Genomic DNA, 19,300 nt, shown 5'->3' on the forward strand with positions numbered 1-19,300 from the left:
ATGACCCAGCAATTGCACTACTGGGTATTTACCTCAAAGATACAAATATAGGGACCCGAAGGGGTACGTGCACCCCAATGTTTATAGCAGCAATGTCCACAATAGCCAAACTGTGGAAAGAGCCAAGATGTCCATCGACAGATGAATGGATAAAGAAGATGTGGTATATATATACAATGGAATATTATGCAGCCATCAAAAGGAATGAGATCTTGCCATTTGCAACGACGTGGATGGAACTGGAGGGTGTTATGCTGAGTGAAATAAGTCAATCAGAGAAAGACATGTATCATAGTACCTCACTGATATGAGGAATTCTTAATCTCAGGAACAAACTGAGTGTTACTGGAGTGGTTGCGGGTGGGAGGGATGGGGTGTCTGGGTGATAGACATTGGGGAGGGTATGTGCTACGGTGAGCGCTGTGAATTGTGCAAGACTGCTGAATCACAGATCTGTACTTCTGAAACAAATAACGCAACATATTTTAAGAAAAAAGAAAAAGAAGAAGATAGCAGGAGACGAAGAATGAAGGGGAGTAAGTCAGAGGGGGACACGAACCATGAGAGAGGATGGACTCTGAAAAACAAACTGAGGGTTCTAGAGGGGAGGAGGGTGGGGGATGGGTTAGCCTGGTGATGGGTATTAAAGAGGGCACCTTCTGCATGGAGCACTGGGTGTTATGAACAAACAATGAATCATGGAACACTACATCAAAAACAAATGATGTAATATATGGCGATTAACATAATAAAAAATTTTTAAAAAAAAGACTCCTCGGGGAAATGGGTGATGATTCCAAGGCTAGGTCAGGAATGATCCAAGATGAGCCTGAGAACATGCTGTTGTGTCAGAAGTAAAGAGCTCACAACATATCAAAACACACAGAAGCCAGCTTGAAAGGGTCCTCCTGGCCAAACCAAATGACAGTAATGGGGAAATGACCCATTAAAATAAAACAGTAACACATAAGTCCATATTAGTCTATACTAATATAAATGGGACACAGAGAGTTATTCCTTCAAGTGGAATGCCATCCTATGAATGTGAAACAAGTGATGGGAACAGAAAACCACCACTTGCTATCAATCACAGTAATAAACTAAGCCAAGAAACAACAATGGATACTAAAATTAATGGGTAAAAGGCACAAGGAACAAAATAGTTACATACAAACTACTTCCTCACAAAATGCTTTATTATAAAGGGAAAAAAGATTAACTTCCCGGTGAAGAAACCTTACAGACAGCACCTTAACCAAGTGATCAAGGTAAATCGCCAAGTAATGGGAAAAACTGAAATCATGTACCATCTGATAGGATGCAATGAGAACACAGCATCACTTCTGTGATATTCCTGCCAAAATACAAGATTTAATCGTGAGGAAACATCAGAAAAATCCAAACAGCAGACCATTCTACAAAATAACTGGCCTGTAATCTTCAGAAGCATCAAAGTTATGAAAGTTAAGGAAAGACTGAATTACTATTTAAGATTAAAGGAGACTTAAAAGACAAAGTACAATCTCTGATCTTTTTTGCTATAAAAGGTATTACTGGGAAAATGGGGGGGGAGACAGGAATGAAAATTAGGGAAATGCTGAGGTCTGTGGATTAGACAGTAATAATGGATAAAAGTTAATTTCCTCTTTTTGATGGCTGTACTCTGGTCATGAAGGAGAAAGTCCTTTCTTATAGGAAATGCATACTAAAGCATTCTGGGGGGCACCTGGAGGCGCTCAGATGGTTAAGCGTCTGCCTTCAGTTCAGGTCATGATCTCAGGGTCCTGGGATCAAGCCCCACGTCCAGCTCCCTGCTCAGTGGAGAGTTTATTTCTTCCTCTCCCTTTGCCCCTCCCCCCTCCCGGCTCATGTTCGTGCTCTCTCAAATTAATAAATACAATTTTTTAAATAAATAAGTAAAGCATTCTCAGATGTCAGTATATATTGATAAATAACTCTGAAATGGTTTATAAGAGGAAGAGCTCCTTGTACTATTAGTGCAACCTTTATGGAAATTTGAAATTACTTCAAAACTGAAAGGAAAAACAAGTTCTTAAAAATACGAACTTGATGAACAATAAAGGGACTTAAAAACATGAACTAAAAGTACTAAAAAAAACTTTATACATTAGCGTAGAGAAAAATTTTCTTTGCGTGGCATCAAAAGCAGAAACAATAGAAAACAGCTGTGTAAATTATATAAAAACGTTAAACTTCTCAACTAGAAAAAAATAACCTGCTAAAATACCAACAACAATAAAAACCATGAAGACATAATGAAAGTTAAAAAGCAAATGTTAAATTATGGGCAAAAGCATACACAGCAAGTATACAAGACAAGAAAAATTCTCTAATGCTTGCTCTCTCTAAAATAAATAAAATCTTTTTTAATTGAATAAATAAATAAAAGAACAACGAAGATTGTTTTAATGGTAATACACAGTTCACTTAACAGGATATAAGGTTATGAGCAATTAGAATCTGTATTCCTGGGGCGCCTGGGTGGCTCAGTTGTTAAGCGACTGCCTTCGGCTCAGGTCATAATCCCAGAGTCCTGGGATCAAGCCCCGCATCGGGCTCCCTGTTCCGCGGGAAGCCTGCTTCTCCCTCTCCCACTCCCCCTGCTTGTGTTCCCTCTCTCGCTGTCTCTCTGCCAAATAAATAAATAAAATCTAAAAAAAAAGAAAAAGAAAAACTGTATTCCAGTGGACAATTTCATACAATATATTTCCTGAAGCTTCCAAAATATTCACAGCCTTTTACACAGAGATTCTGTTGGTATATATAAGACAAAGCCAAACGAGGCCCTTCAAAGTAAGGGATTCTTTAATTAAATTAGTTTATCAAAACTAGTAACACTCCGTATTACATGCTAAGTATCCACTAAAAATAATGGCAAAAATATAATGGATACAAAAAGATGTTCAGGGTTGTTAAGTTTCAAAAACAGACAATAGTATAAGCAATATAATCCTTTTTTTACAAATATATATAAAAACGCACACACAAAAAATCTAAGAGGCTCAGAAAGAGAAGACTTAGGATGATTTCTGTCCTACATTTTTCTATGTGTTTCCTATATTTTTAAATTTCAAAAACAAATATTAATAATCTACATTAAAAAACATTTAACACAAAAATATTTGAAACCTGAGAACTGGTGATACCTTTTCCCCGCAGATGAAATAAATCAACAGGTACCTTCAATTAAATGGTAACACTATATTTAAAGACACATTGGATAAAAGAAAAGTCATCTAACATGCAAAAGAGAATGAAACAATAATATATAATGTACTAATCAATAAAAAGATACAGGGTTAAAAAAACAAAGAAAACATTAAGTTTTTAAGAAAAAGCCAACAACAAAAATCCTATCTTGGGGGTAGAAAATAATTTGGGAAAGGAAAAGGAGCAAGTAATATTCTGTAACAGGATTATTTTTAAGAAAGGATGTTTGATATCATAATAAATGTTACACCAAATAATGATTAAGTCAACTTTAATAGAACCTTTATGTTTGAAAGAACATAAAAAGCCAATAATTCTTAAAGGACAAATCTATGAGGACTTAAATGTCATTTAAATGTTAAAATACTAAAGATCTGGGTTAGCATAAAATGTAATATAGTTTTGTTTGTTTTCTACTCCTATGACTTTATAACATATTTTAATAATTGTAGTTTACCATTTAGTAATTATACTTTTTTCAAATCTCTCTGGAATCTGATGGAGGCGTATGATTTAAAATTTTTAATGAAGGCCTATAATAAAACAAAATACAAAAAAAATCCTTTACACTTCCCAGCTTTAGAACAAAAAAATTATATTCGAACATCAATAAAATAATATCCACTGTACCTTATTGTAACGATCATGTGGAACAGACTGTAAAACAATTGGTTCCATTGTAGAAACATTGGCAAACTGTACCTCTGGAATATACAGGGCACAAACCACATGAGCCCAACCTAAAAATAAATAAAAGTAATGTCATTTTCCAGTTTTCAATAAAACTTTTTCAAAGATAAATAAAATCTCAAACTTCCTCAAGAGATCCTTTAAAGGCCTATGTTAAGTAAATGGACAACAAAACATGAACAAATTCTCATTACTGACTTAACAGTCAAACCACTACTGATAAAGCACTTGATCATTTCTCCAGCGTGGTAACACAAATAAAACACTTTTAAAATTCAAATGCTAGCACTGACACTTCTTATAGGAGTACACTAAATAATTCAAATCAATATTATTTCTGAAAACCACTTTATTTTTATTTTTTCTAAAGATGTTTATTTATTTATTTGACAGAGAGAGACACAGCGAGAGAGGGAACACAAGCAGGGGGAGTGGGAGAGGGAGAAGCAGGCTTCCCACCAAGCAGGGAGCCCAATGCAGGGCTCGATCCCAGGACCCTGGAATCATGACCTGAGCCAAAAGCAGATGCTGAACAACTGAGCCACCCAGGCTCCCCTGAAAACCACTTTAAGAATAAGATAAAATAAGGGGCACATGGGTGGCTCAATCAGTTGAGCATCTGACTCTTGATTTGGGCTCAGGTCAAGATCTCAGGGTCATAGGATTGAGCCACGCATCAGGCTCCATGCTGGACGTGTATCCTGCCTGGGATTCTCTCTCTCCCTCTCCCTCTGCCGCTATTCCCCCCTCTCAAAACAAAAAAGTAAAATAAAAATAAAAATTTTAATATTTTAATCTTAAATGTCAATAATGAAATTTTAAATTTTGTTAATGTTGATACTTTAAATACTAGTACTAACATTATTCTACTATTTCAATATTTTACTTAAAATATTTTAACAATTGATATTAAATATTAATACTTCTTTTAATTTTTAAAATGTGACCGAAGGTATCAAAAAGCTGTGATAATGAGGAATTACTGAGCCAGAATTGGAAAAGATGAAAGTCCAGGAAGGTGAGTACAGCTTTTGGCCACTTTTGCCACCCATGGGACATTTGCCTATTTCAGAAAAAGCAAGTAAAAAAGGTGAAAGGTGGTCTTGACAAACTCAGACAGCCAAAAGAACAGGGATTTAGGTCCGTTCGACAACTGAGGGAGGAGGGGAACTACTCAGCCCCTAACTCCCCCTTTCAGGTGAGACACTGAAGGACTGCAAGCCAGAACAATAAACTACAAGTACATGGGCCCTCAAAGAGAATGCAGCAAGGCTTTGATCATCTCAAACTCTCAAACTGGACTCATGTAATACCAAATTACATGTGCCCACGGGCACCAGAGGAAGCAAATATACATCCTCTCTGAAGGAAAACAATGTAATCTGGACTACAAATAACTTCTACTATTGGTTCATTATCATTTTCAGCAGAATAAAAAGTGCCAAACACATGAGAGATAAGAACAACATAAATGAAAACCAGCAGAAACAAGAAAATCAAAACAGATCTATATTTTGGAGTTTCAGCCATTAAAACATACATTAAAATAAGTATCCTTACTGTGTTTAAATACATACAACACAAAATTGAAAATTTCTTCAAAGAACTGAAAACTATAATAATAAATCAAAAATCCTGGAAGTAAAAAACAAAAATTTGTTAAAAATCTATGGGCAGGGGGCACCTGGGTGGTTCAATTGGTTAGGTGTCTGACTCTTGATTTCAGCTCAGGTCATGATCTCAGGGTCATGAGATCAAGCCCTGCGTAGGACTCTCTGTGCTGAGCATGCAACCTACTTAAAGATTCTCTCTTCCTCCCACCCTCCCTCCCCACTTGCACACATGCATGCTCACGGGCTCTCTCTCTCTCTCTCTCTCTCTCGTTCTTAAAAAAAAAAAAATCAATGGGTGGGATTAACAACAGTTTAGACATAGATGAAAACAGAATTAGAGGGCAATAAAACAGGTCAGAAGAAAATATCCAAAATGTTAGCACATTAGAGTTCTTTCAGGCCAAGGCACAGGGAGGGGAACTGAGGCCAAGCCCAGGACACTCCCGAAGTTCAGAAGATCAGGTGAAACCAAGGCAGCTAAAACTGGCAGGACAAGGTACCAGAAACGAAAGTTCTTCACATAGAGAAGAAACACTCACAGAGAGAGATATACAGAGAACACCACTTGAATATTAAAGGAGAGAACCTATGAGTGAAGAAATTACCTGAGGCTGGAAAAAAAACCACCCAAAAGAATTAAAGGAAAGAATATCTGGTAGACAAAAAGAGCCAGGAACATTGCCAGGTCCCTCTAGCCAGACTGTGAAAACTCAACTCACAGGGCATTGGTTATTTGAATACTGAGAAAGATCTTGCCTCAGTAGTAGGGAATAATTACCCTTAGACCAAGCACTGCTCTAGACCCATCTAATAAATCATAAGAGCAGAACCTGAAAGGATCTATCTCCTTCCAAGGAACCTAACTGTATTTCAAAACAAATCTGAAGAAAATTTAAAGGAATGCAAAAATATCCAGATTTATGTCAGCAAAAATAGTGGAGTAGGCAGCTCCAAAAGCACATTCCACCAAGGAAATATCAAAAAATCAAGCAGGAACTGTCAGAACCAATTTTGTTATGACTCTGGAAAAGAGAGTAAAAGGTTTACAGCAACCAAACACTAAATTAAGAAAAAGGCAACTTAAAAATGGTAGGAAAGCTTTGGACATTTTTATTTTCCCTTAACCCATGCCCATCCTAGGTTCAGCAGAAGTCTTAAAGACAGCACTCATTGAGTTTCCAATGTGGAACCCTGGTTCTCCATCCCACAGGTTCAGAGAGTTAAGTACAGACACAGAAGTTACAAGATCCACAGGAAACTACTGTTTAAACAAAAATAATAAGAATTCATTGTACGATTTATAACAAAGATAAATGCATGACAATAACTGCATATAGGCCAAAAAAAGAGAAATGGAATTATATTATTTTAAGGACCTTGTACTATATGAGAAGTAGTATAATAATATCATTTAATGGTAAACAATACTGAGAAAAAGTTGTAAACTTTAAGCCCTAAGACAATGACTAACACAACACAACAAAATTTATGGCTAATAACACAAGGAAGTAGACAAGAAGGAATCATAAACATCTCAAAAGAAGGCAAAAAAAGAAAAAGAAAAAACAAATGGAGCAAATAAAAAACAAGTATCAGGGCGCCTGGCTGGCTCAGTCAGTACAGCATGTGACTCTTGATCTTGGGGGTTGCGCGTTCAAGCCCCACGTCGGGTGCAGAGATTACTTAAAAAAATAAAATCTTCTAAAAAAAATAAAAGTAAAAAATAAAGAACAAGTATCAAGATGGCAGATTTAAATCTAACCATATCATCAGTCACACGAAATGTAAATTAACCACCCCAATTAAAAGACACAAATTGCTGGAATGAATATAAACAAATGGCCAATAAGCACATGAAAAGATACTCAACATCACTAGTCATTACGGGAATGAAAATCAAAAATAAAATGAAATACCACTTCATATTCACCAGGATGGCTAAAACCAAAAAGACAAACATTTTCAAGTACTGATATAGATAGGATATAGAAAAAGAGGACACCTGATGCTCTACAAGCTGAAATATAAAATGGTACCTCCACTTTGGAAAACAGACTGGCAATTTCTCAAAATAAGAGAGTTAACACATGACCCAGGAATTACACTCCTAAGAATAATCCGAAGAACTAAAACATATTTCCACAAAAAAAAAGTAAACAAATGTTCATAGCAGTACCATTTGTTCATACCAGTATTATTCAAAATGGCCAAATGAAAACAACCCAAATATACATCCACTGTTGAATGGTTAAGGAAAACATGGTATATGGATACACTGGAGTATCATTTGGCAATTAAAACAAATGAATTACTTAGACATGTTGCACCATGGACAAATCTGGAAAATCATACACTAAGTTAAAGAATCCAGTCACCAAAGACCACATATTGTATGATTCCAGTTAAATGGAATGTCCAGGGTAGGACAAATGACCACAGACTGGGTAACAGTTGCCAGGGTAGAAGTGTTCGAGAGAAATAGGAAGTGAATACTAATCATGGTGACAGTACGTCTTTTTAGCTTGATGAAAATGTTCTAAAATTGACTGTGATGATGGTTGCACAAGTCTTTGAATATTTTTAAAAACACTAAATTGTATACTTTAAGTCTATCAATTGTATGATATGTAAATAAAGCTGTTCTATAAAAAATTAACAGTAAGAAAAATAACTCAATTTTTTTAATGGGAAAAATTTTTGAACACAGACATCACCAACGAAAATATAAGAATTACAAATAACCACATGAAAAAGATCTCAAATTTACTACTCATTAACAAAATGAAAATTAAAAGCAGACAGATACCACTCCACACCTATTAGAATGGCAAAAACTAAAAAGAGTGACCATACCAAGTGCTGAAGAGGATGTAGAGCAAATGGAACTCTCATATGCTGCTGATGGGAATGTAAAATGTTATAACCGCTTTAAAAAACAGTTTGTCAGCTCCTTAAAGAATTAAACATGCACTTATTATAAACTAGCCGTTTCACGCCTAAATATTTATCCAAGACCAAAAAAGACTATGATTATAGAAAATATGTTCTTAAATGTTAACAGTAGCTTACTCTGCAACACCTAAAAATATAAACAGTCTATCTACAGGTAAATAGATAAACTGCTATATCCATACAAAGGAAAAACAGTGAACCAAAAAAAAAAGAAATAAACTATTGATGCATGTAACAACAAAAATAATCTCAAAATATTTATACTCGTGGAAATAAGACAAAAATAGTGTCTGTATATACCATATACATATTTGAGTGTCTAGACACACATGCATACATACACATATATATTCCACTTAAATAAAACACTAGAAAAATACAAATTAATCTATAGTAATGGAAAGCAGATGAATGGTTACCTGGGACAAGGCTAGGGAGAGGAGGGCTGGTATAGATATAGTACAAAAGAGTAAGAAGAAAGTTTTAGGAATGATGGATATGTTCACCGCCTTAATCATGTTGATGATTTCATGGGTACATACATTAGTCAGAATTTAACAAGTTGTTCACTTTAAAATATATACAGTATACTGAATGTCAATCACATCTGAATAAAGTTGTTTTAAGTATTTTTTTAAAGAACAAAAATTTTTAAAAGGGATCTCAATCCAAATGTCAATTTATATTAAATGTTAGTCATTTATACACAACAATTAAGGCAGAGATTGAGAGGGAGTCAATTTAAAAAAAAAAAAGACTATACTACCATATGCTGCCTATAAGAGACACACTTTTAATAAAGACTGATAAGTTTAAAGCAAATGGATGGAAAATGGTATATGAAGCTAACAGTAAGAATTATAAAGGCTGAAGTGACTATTTTGATGTCACATAACACTATGAAACAAATACTCCATAGCTAAAAAGCGACATTTCCTAATGATAAAGAAGTAATTCAGTAGAAGATCAACAATGAGGAAAGTGTCTACACCTAATAATGACACACTAAAATACATAAAGTGACACCTGACACTACTAAAGGAAAAAACAGACATCATAACAGATACTTAACACACCATACTCAGTAACTAACAGATGAAGTAGATCCCTCCCAAAAATCAGTGAAGACATAAAAGAGGTTGGAGTGCCTGGGTGGCTCAATCGATTAAGCGTCTGACTCTTGATTTTGGCTCAGATGTTGATCTGAGGATGGTGAAATCAAGCCCCATGTTGGGCTCCACGCTCACTAGGGAGTCTGCTTGATATCCTCCCTTTCCCTCTGCCCCTTACCCCGCTCTAAAATCAATAATCTTAAAAAAGATATATAAAAGAGCTCAAATGTATCAGCGACCTTGATCTGACATTTTTTTTTTAAGATTTCATTTATTTATTTATTTGACAGGAGAGAGAGAGAGAGAGAGAGAGAGAGAGAGCGAGCACAAGCAGGGGGAGCAGAAGAGGGAGAAGGAGGCTCCCCACTGAGCATGGAGCCCAATACAGGACTTAATCCCAGGACCCTGAGATCATGACCTGAGCCGAAGGCAGTTACTTTACCAACTGAGCCAACCAGGCGCCCCAATCTAACTGACATTTATAGAATACTATATTCAACAGCAGAATACACATTCTTTTTCAAAGGCATATGGTACAGTTAACACAAACCGTATGCTAAGCCCTAAAATAAGTCTCAGTGAATTCTAAAGGACGAAAATCCTCTAAAACCACAACGAAATTAAATTAGCAACCAATAATCATTAAGTATCTAGGAAAACCCCTAATAAATGGAAAACAATATAATTCTAAATAAGAGTCAAAAAGAAAATCACAAGGGAAATTAGAAAACATTTTGAACTGAATGGGAACAAATATACAACATACCAAATTTTGTGACCCATTGCAAAAGCAGGGCTAGCAGGGAAACTTACATCTTTATATACTTTTATTAAAAAAGATCTAAATTCAAAGACCCAGGTTGCTACTGTAACAAGTCAAAGAAGAAGAGCAAAATATACACAAAGTAATTAAAAGGAAGAAAACAGTAAAGATAAAAGGAGAAATCTAGAAAATAGAAAACAGGCAGACAATTTTAAAAATTAATGAAGCTAAATGTTGTTTTCTTAAAAGGGTAAACAAAACTGGCAAGTTCTATATACACTGGTCAAGGAAAAAACAAAAAACCGAGACTACAAATCACCAGTACCAACAATAAAAATGAGGTTATCACTACCTACACTATTGATCCAACAAACATTAACAGGATAATAATACTACAAACAACAGTACTCCAACAAATTCAACAAGTTACACGAAGCAGCCAACTTTCTTGACACAAGAACAACATAGGAGCATCTCTATACCTACTTTTCAAAAATAAGTTTATCAAACAAATTCCCAGAAAGGTTTCACTCTAACATCAGAAGGTTTCACTGATAAATTCTATCAAACATTCAAATAAAAAATAACACCTTGTACATAAATTTAAAAAAACATCATAGCCCTTACACAAGAAATCTGACAAAACCATTACAATTTTTAAAGAAATGGAGAATTAAAGTACATGACAATAAGATGTCTGTCAGGAGTTGGAAAAATGAATTTAGTTCCCTAAGAGTTTCACAGGGTTCAGAAAAAAAGTAAAAGCATTTATTAATATTAAATTTTATCAACCTAACAGAGCGGATAGAAAAGAATGATAAAAAGTAATCCAAGAGAAACCTCTACACATCTATTAAAATGACCAACATCCAGACCACTGACAACAACAAATGCTAGGAAGGATGAGAAGGAACAGGAACTCTCATTCATTGCTATTGGGAATGCAAATGGTATATCCTCTTTGGAAAACATTTTGGCGGTTTCTTACAAAAACTAAACATACTCTTACCGTATGATCAAAAGTGTGTTCCTTATTATTTACCTACCCAAAGGAGCTAAAAACATATCCACACAAAAACCTGCACATGCATGTTTATAACAGCAGCTTTATTCATGACTACCAAAACTCAAAAGCAACCAAGATGTCCTCCTATAGGTGAATAGATAAATAAAGTGTGGTATAGTACATCCAGACAAACCAGAAATCAGCACTAACAATAAATGAACTGCCAACCTACAAAAAGACAGAGGAAAATTAAAAGTTTATTTCTAAGTGAAAGAAATTAATCTGAAAAAGCTATATACTGTATGATTACAGCTACATATAGGACATTCTGGAAAATGCAAAATGAAAAAAAAAAGATCAGTGGTTGCCAGGGATTAGCAGGGAGGGAGGGATGAACAGGCAGAGCAGAGAGGATTTTTAGGGCAGTGAAGGTGATGCCCTAAACTGTATGATATTATAATTACAATACTCTGTGTGATATATAAATGTCCAAACATACAAAATGTACAACACCAAGAGAGAACCCTAAAGCAAATAACAGACTTCAGATGTTATGATGTATCATTATACGTTCATCAATAACAAATGTTCCAATCTGGTAAAGATGTTGATAATGAGGAGACTACACATGTGCAGAACAAAGGGTATACAGAAACCTAACTTCTGTTCAGTACTACTGGGAACCTAAAACTGCTCTAAAAAATAAAGTCTATTATTTAAAAAGTAATCCAAAAGAAGGTAAGAATAAAGAAAAAAATAACATAAAAGTAAAAAGACTGGCACCTGCGTGGCTCAGTCAGTTAAGCATCTACCTTCAGCTCAGGTCATGATCTCAGGGTCCTGGTATCCAGCCCCACATTGGCTCCCTGCTCAGCGGGGAGCCTGCTTCTCCCTCTGCCTCTGTCCCCACTCGTGCTCTCTCTCTCAAAAAAATAAATAAATAAAATCTTAAAAATAAAAAAAGTAAAAAGACAAATAGAAAACATTTAGTAAAACAGAAGTTTTAAATCCAAATCCAAATATACACACATAGAAATGCAGACAGGCACACATCTATATACATACATTAAATGTAAATGGAGTAGGGGCGCCTGGGTGGCTCAGTTGGTTAAGCGACTGCCTTCGGCTCAGGTCATGATCCTGGAATCCCGGGATCGAGTCCCACATCGGGCTCCCTGCTTGTCAGGGAGTCTGCTTCTCCCTCTGACCCTCCTCCCTCTCGTGTGCGCTCTCTCATTCTCTCTCTCTCAAATAAATAAATAAAATCTTTAAAAAAATGTAGATAGAGTAAAATTTACTCCAATTAAAGACAAAAACTGTTGGACTGGTAAAGAGGCAACTATTTGCTGATTAACAAGAGACAATGAGAATTCACAAAAACTAAAAGAAGATACACCATTTGAAAACAAAAACTAGTAGAAACCTAATGCAGTTATGTTAATATCAGTTGAAATATACTTTGAAGCAAAAAGAAAAAGAGTGGTACTCTACAATGATAAGAAATTCAATTCATAAAGAAAAAATACAGTAATTCTAAATGTGCATGCACCAAATAACATCATCAAATATATAAGGCAAAAACTGAGACTACATGACAATATGAAATATTAACATATCTTCTCCAGTAAATGACAGAATAAGCATTCAACATATCTGCAAGGATAAAGATGATTGTACCAACACAAATATCAAATACAACCTTATGGATATATATAAAACACTACAATACTCCAACATCACAGAACTTTTTTAAAGCACAGATAGAACTCCTTTAAAAACTGACCATATCCTAGCCATAAACCAAGTCTCATTTAAGATCCCATATGACTGAGGGTGCCTGGGTGGCTCAGTTGGTTAAGCGACTGCCTTCGGCTCAGGTCATGATCCTGGAGTCCCGGGATCGAGTCCCACATCGGGCTTCCTGCTCAGCAGGGAGTCTGCTTCTCCCTCTGACCCTCTTACCTCTCGTGCTTTCTATCTCTCATTCTCTCTCTCTCTGAAATAAATAAATAAAATCTTTAAAAAAAAAAAAAAGATCCCATATGACTGAAATCAAAGACTATATATTCTGACGAGATTAAACTCAAAACTGATAATAAAAAGAGATATCCTCATGTATTTGGAAACAAACTTCTTTATTATCAATGGGTCAAAGTAGTAATTAGAAAGGAAGTTTAATTATGATGAAAATTATATCTAAGTTATAGGGTAAGTTAAATTTCTCCCCAGAAATACACAAGGTGAAAAGTATACACTGGAAAAACTGCAAATTAATGAGCTAAATAAATTTCCATCTTAAAATTTTAGATGAGAGCCAAATAAACCTCCCCAAAAAAAGTATAAGGAAATAAAAATGTATTTGGAAATATGTATCTTCTGTTTGCGGGGCGTTGATAGTCACCCTTCTAAATGTGTGTGCACTGATCTCATTGTGGCTTTGATTTGCATTTCTATGTTGGTTAGTGATGTTGATTATCTTTTCATGTGCCTGTTGGTCATGTGCATATCATCTTTGGAGCAATGTTTATTCATGCTCTTTGCCCATTTTTAAATCGGGTTATGTGATATTTTTGTTGCTGAGTACTAAGAGTTCTTTATATATTATCTCCTATTCCATTGCCTTTTCAATTTGTTGATTGGGTTCTCTGAGGCACAAAAGTTTGTAAGCTTGTGTGGTCCCATTTGTCTATTTTTTTTCTCTATTTTTATCCTTTTTTCTTTTTGGCTATGTTATTTGGTGTCATATCCAAGAAATCATTTCCAAGCCCAAAGTCGTGAAGCTTTTCCCATATGTTTTCTTCTAGAAATTGCATAATTTTGAGTCTTAAGTACCTACATCTTTGATCTGAGTTAATATTTGTATATGGTGTAAGATAAGGGTCCAAGTTCATTCTCTGGCATGTGAATATCCCATTTTTGCCAACACTATTTGTTGAATAGACTGTCCTTTCCTCACTGAGTTGTCCTGACACTCTTATCAAGGATCATCTGACCAACATACAGAAGAGTTTATTTCCGGGCCTCTCTATTCTATGCCATTGGTCTATTTGTCATTATGCCAGTTCCACACTGTCTTGATTACTATGGCTGTGTAGTATGTTTGAAATCCAGAAGTATGAGTCCTCCAACTTTGTTCTTCATTTTCAAAACTGTTTTGGCTATTCGGGGACCCTTGAGATTCCCTATGAATTTTAAGATGAATTTTTGCATTTGCACAAAAAATGTTGTCAGGATTTTAATAGGGATTATGTTCACTATATAGATCACTTTAAGTACTACAGACACAGAACTGCTTTCCATTTAATTACACCTCCTTTCTTTTGCTTCAGCAGTGTTTCGTAGTTTTCAGTGTACAAGTCTTTTCCTCCTTGATTAGATTTATTCCTGTTTTATTTTTTACACTTTTATAAAAGGAATTAATTATCTTCTTAATTTCCTTTTCAAACTATTGTCACTGTATAAAAACAACTAATTTCGGGGGCGCCTAGCTGGCTCACTCAGTGAAATGTGCAACTCTTGATCTCAGGGCTGTGGGTTCAAATCCCACACTGGGTGTAGAGATTAATTAAAAATAAAATCTTAAAAAAATAATTTAAAATAAATTAATAAATACAACTAATTTTTACATGTTGATTTTGTATTCTGCAAATTTGCTGAGTTTTTTAGTGCTAATAGTTTTTCTGTGGAATCTTTAAGGTTTGACAAATAAGATATCATCTGCAAACAAAGATAATTTTACCTCTTCCTTTTCGAACTGGGTGTTTTCGATTTCCTTTTCTTCCCTAAGTACTCTGGCTAGACTCCAATGATATGTTGAACAGTCATGAAGAAAGCAGGCATTCTTGCCTTATTCCCTGTCTTAGAGGAAAAGTTTTGTCTTTAATGATTGAGTATATTAGCTATGGGTTTTTCATATATGGCTTCAGTATATATGTTAAGGTAGTTTCCATCTATCCAAGTTTGAGGAGTTCATTTATCATGAAAGGGTGTTGAATTTTGCCAACTGTTTTTTTCTGCATCAATGGAAAGGAAATGATCACGCGGGTTTTGTCCTTCATTCTGTTAATATGGTGTATTACACATTGACTGACTTTCATATGCTGAACTATTCTTGCATTCCGGGAATAAATAAATCGTATATGATCCTTTTAATGTGCTGCTGAATTCAGTTTGCTAGTATTTTGTTGAGGACTTTTACATCCATATTTATCAGGGATACTGGTCTGTAGTTTTCTTTTTTGCTTGTAAAGTCTTTGTCTGGTTTTTGTTCTCAGAATAATGCTGACCTCATAAAATGAGCTTCAATGACCTCTTCAATTTTTTGGAAGAGTTTCCAGAGAATCAATTCTCTGGTGAAGCCATCTGGTTCTGGACTTTTCTTTGTTGGGTTTTAAATACTGATTCAATCTCCTTACTAGTTGTTGGTCTGTTCAGATTTTTATTTCCTTATGACTCAATCTTGGTAGGCTGCATGTTTCTAGGACTTTATCCACTCTTCTAGGTTATTCAATTGCTATCAAACTATTAAATTCTCTAATAATCCTTTTTATTTCTATGTTATCAGCTGTAAGGTCCCCCTTTTCCATTTCTAATTTTAATTATTTGTATACTCTTTTTTTCTTAATTTAGCTAACAGTGTGGAATCTAAAAAAAATAAAACAAATGAATAAACAAACAAAAAAGCAGAATCAGATCTATAAATACAGAGAACTAATGGCCGCCAGAGGGAAAGGGGGTGGGGGAATGGACAAAATGGGTAAAAGGAAGTAGGAGATACAGGCTTCCAGTTATGGAATGAATAAGTCACAAGAATAAAGGGTACAGCATAGGGAATATGGTCAGTTATATGGTGACAGATGGTAGCTAACACTTGCAGTGAGCACAGCAGAACTTACACAGAAGTTGAATCATTATGCTGTACACACTGAAACTAATTTAACATTGTATGTCAACTATACTCAAATAATAAAATAAATGGCACCCGTGCCATAAAAAAAAAAAAATCTAGCTAACAGTCAATTTTGTTTTTTTTTTTTCAAAAAACCAACCCTTAATTTCACTGATTTTTTATTCTCTATTCTGTTTATCTGTTTTCTAATCTTTATTTCCTTCCTTCAGTTTGCTTTGTGTTTGTTCTTTTTTATCTAGTTTTTTGAGGAGTTAAATTAAGTTGTTGATTTGAGATCTTTATGTCATATCCAAGAAAAGGACAGAGGGGCATAAGGTACAAAAAGGGAACAAATGTTGTAAGATTAATTATGGAAGGGAGCCTGGGTGGCGCAGTAAGTTGGGAATCCAACTCTTCATTGTGGCTCGGGTCGTGACCTCAAGGTCCTGAGACTGAGCCCCAAATCTGGTTCCGCACTCAGCACGGAGTCTGCTTCAGATTCTCTCTCCCTCTCCCTCAAATAAATAAATAAATCTTAAAAAAAAAAAAAGATTAATTGTGGAGGGGTTGGCAGGGGGTAGGTTCACTTAGTTCTGTACACAATTTGTGGAGAGGTAAGTCTGCCTTTAACTGAAATGGGCAGGGTAACTAAATGGAATGAGAAAGTGGAGTTCAGATATCCATGCTGGGTTTTTTGTTTCTACTGTGTCTTTTCTTAACTGAAATATAGTTGACGCATAATGTTACATTAGTTTTAGGTGTACAACATAGTGATTCCACAACTCTATATCAAATGTCCACATTACATTTATGTACCTATCACACAAGCAGATGATGTGGCAAACAACTACATATTTATGAATCCAGAGTTCAAGAGAAAAGAAAAGGTTGGAGATATAAGTTTTGGTGCTATCAAAGTATACACATAATGTTATTCAAGCCATAATACTCAATAAGTTCATTCTGGAAGTAAGTGTAGGAGGCCTATACCCCGAAGCACTCTAATATTCAGAGGTTAATGTCTGCAAGACAAGAGTCTGGAAAAATACAAGGGGCAATCAATAAGGTCAAAGGAAAAGAAGAGTGCTATCCCAGCAACAAAATGAAGTAAATGCTCAAGAAAGAATGATCGAAATTGTCAGACGCCTGGGTGGCTCAGTTGGTTAAGCAACTGCCTTTGGCTCAGGTTATGATCCTGGAGTCCCAGGATCGAGTTCCGCATCAGGCTCCTTGCTCAGTGGGGAGTCTGGTTCTCCCTCTGACCCTCCCCCCTCTCATGCTCTATCTCATTCTCTCTCTCAAATAAATAAATAAAATCTTAAAAAAAAAAAGAATGATCGAAATTGTCAAATGTTGCTAACGATCAATTATTATGGGACTTGAGAACTGGTTCGGCCACATGGAGATCACTGATTACTTTATCAAGAACAGGCCTTGGTGGCATGGTGGGGAAAAGCCTGACTGCAGTAAACTCAAGAATGAAAGAGATGTGGGGCACCTGTGTGGCTCAGTTGGTCAAGCGACTGCCTTTGGCTCAGGTCATGATCCTGGAGTCCCTGGATCGAGTCCCACATCGGGCTCCCTGCTCGGCAGGGAGTCTGCTTCTCCCTCTGACCCTCCCCCCTCTCATGTGCTCTCTCTCTCTCATTCTCTCTCTCTCAAATAAATAAAATCTTTAAAAAAAGACGAAAAAATAAGAAATGAACTGGAAGAAATAAAATTGTCATTTACACACATTATCATTGTCTGTATAGAAAATACAGAATGCCAATTTCAACAATTTGCATAGAATACAACTAGTTCAGGGCACCTGGGTGGCTCAGTCAGTTAAGCGTCTGCCTTGAGCTCAGGTCATAATCCCAGGGGCCTGGGATAGTGCCCCCCGTCAAACTCTGCACTGAGCTCTGTCCCTTCCCTTGCTCATGCTCTCTCTCTCTCGAATGAATAAAATCTTTTATTTTTTTTTAAAGATTTTATTTGTTTATTTGAGAGAGAGAGAATGAGGGACAGAGAGCATGAGAGGGAGAAGCAGACTCCCCGCTGAGCGGGGAGCCCGATATGGGACTCGATCCCGGGACTCCAGGATCATGACCTGAGCCGAAGGTAGTCGCTTAACCGACTGAGCCACCCAGGCGCCCTGAAAAAAATCTTAAAAAAAAAAAAAAATACAACTAGTTCTTCTAGGTTTTTCTTTTCATTTTATTTTTAACTCTAATATACAGCTTACTATGCATAGGCCTTGTTCTACACACGTCACGTATCTTATTAAACTCTCAAAACCCAATACAGTATATAATATTAAACACATTTTATGGACTTGGGAGAAAACTGTACCATAAAGAAATGAATACAATTCTAAAATTTTATATGTAAGAATGATGTTCCAAGACTATTCAGGTTCTATCTGAAGAATAATAAAGGGGCTCTTACCTTCCCAGACTTGAGAGCTTATTATAAAGTTGACTTTCACCACAACAGCCACAGTGAGCATGTTAAAAAACTTGCTTTAATCAAGTCATCTCTCAGTTCAAATCACCCCAATGGTGTAGCAACTTATCCTATGTAACACCAAGTTATTACAGTGATCTTGCAAATCCTACAGGACCTATGTCCACACCATCCTCCAATCCATTAATCTCAGGTCTCTTCAAATGTCATTTCTTCAGTGGAGTCTTCCCCAATCACTTTACTTAAAATTTCAAAAGCACATTTCAGATTTCGCTCTGCATCCTCTTCTTCATTTTTCTCCATAATACATGGCATACTGTACATTTTATTTACCTATTTCATTTATTATCCAACTTCCCTCTCCAAATGTAAGTAAACCTGAAAGGGCATGGATTTTTGGTCTGTTTTGTTCACTGCTATCTAGAACACTGCCTGCAGCACAGAGGAGGCAACACAATAAATATATTGTTGAAAGAATGTCAATTTTCCAAAAGCTAATCTACAAATTTAAGAAAAGCATCATCAAAATACCAAAGGGATTTTTAAAAAATTAAATAGCCTGATAATATCATCAGTGATGTCTTGTGGATTTTTTGT

The 19,300-nt window shown here is 35.6% G+C and overlaps 1 protein-coding gene across 15 annotated transcripts in view; it reads right to left on the reverse strand.

Annotated features, from left to right (window-relative positions):
• MLLT10 (MLLT10 histone lysine methyltransferase DOT1L cofactor) overlaps positions 1–19,300 on the reverse strand; it is a 208,027-nt gene that overhangs the window by 122,205 nt on the left and 66,522 nt on the right. For all 15 annotated transcript variants that reach the window (XM_073885578.1, XM_073885577.1, XM_025891913.2 and 12 more), the window contains one exon: positions 3,862–3,971. In XM_073885578.1, coding sequence (XP_073741679.1) covers positions 3,862–3,971 — 110 coding nt within the window. The remainder of the gene's footprint in view (positions 1–3,861; positions 3,972–19,300) is intronic.

The sequence above is a fragment of the Callorhinus ursinus genome, unplaced genomic scaffold (genome assembly GCF_003265705.2).
Source record: "Callorhinus ursinus isolate GAN/ISIS: 27379988/994484 unplaced genomic scaffold, GSC_fseal_2.0 scaffold63, whole genome shotgun sequence".
Classification (NCBI taxonomy): Eukaryota; Metazoa; Chordata; class Mammalia; order Carnivora; family Otariidae; genus Callorhinus; species Callorhinus ursinus.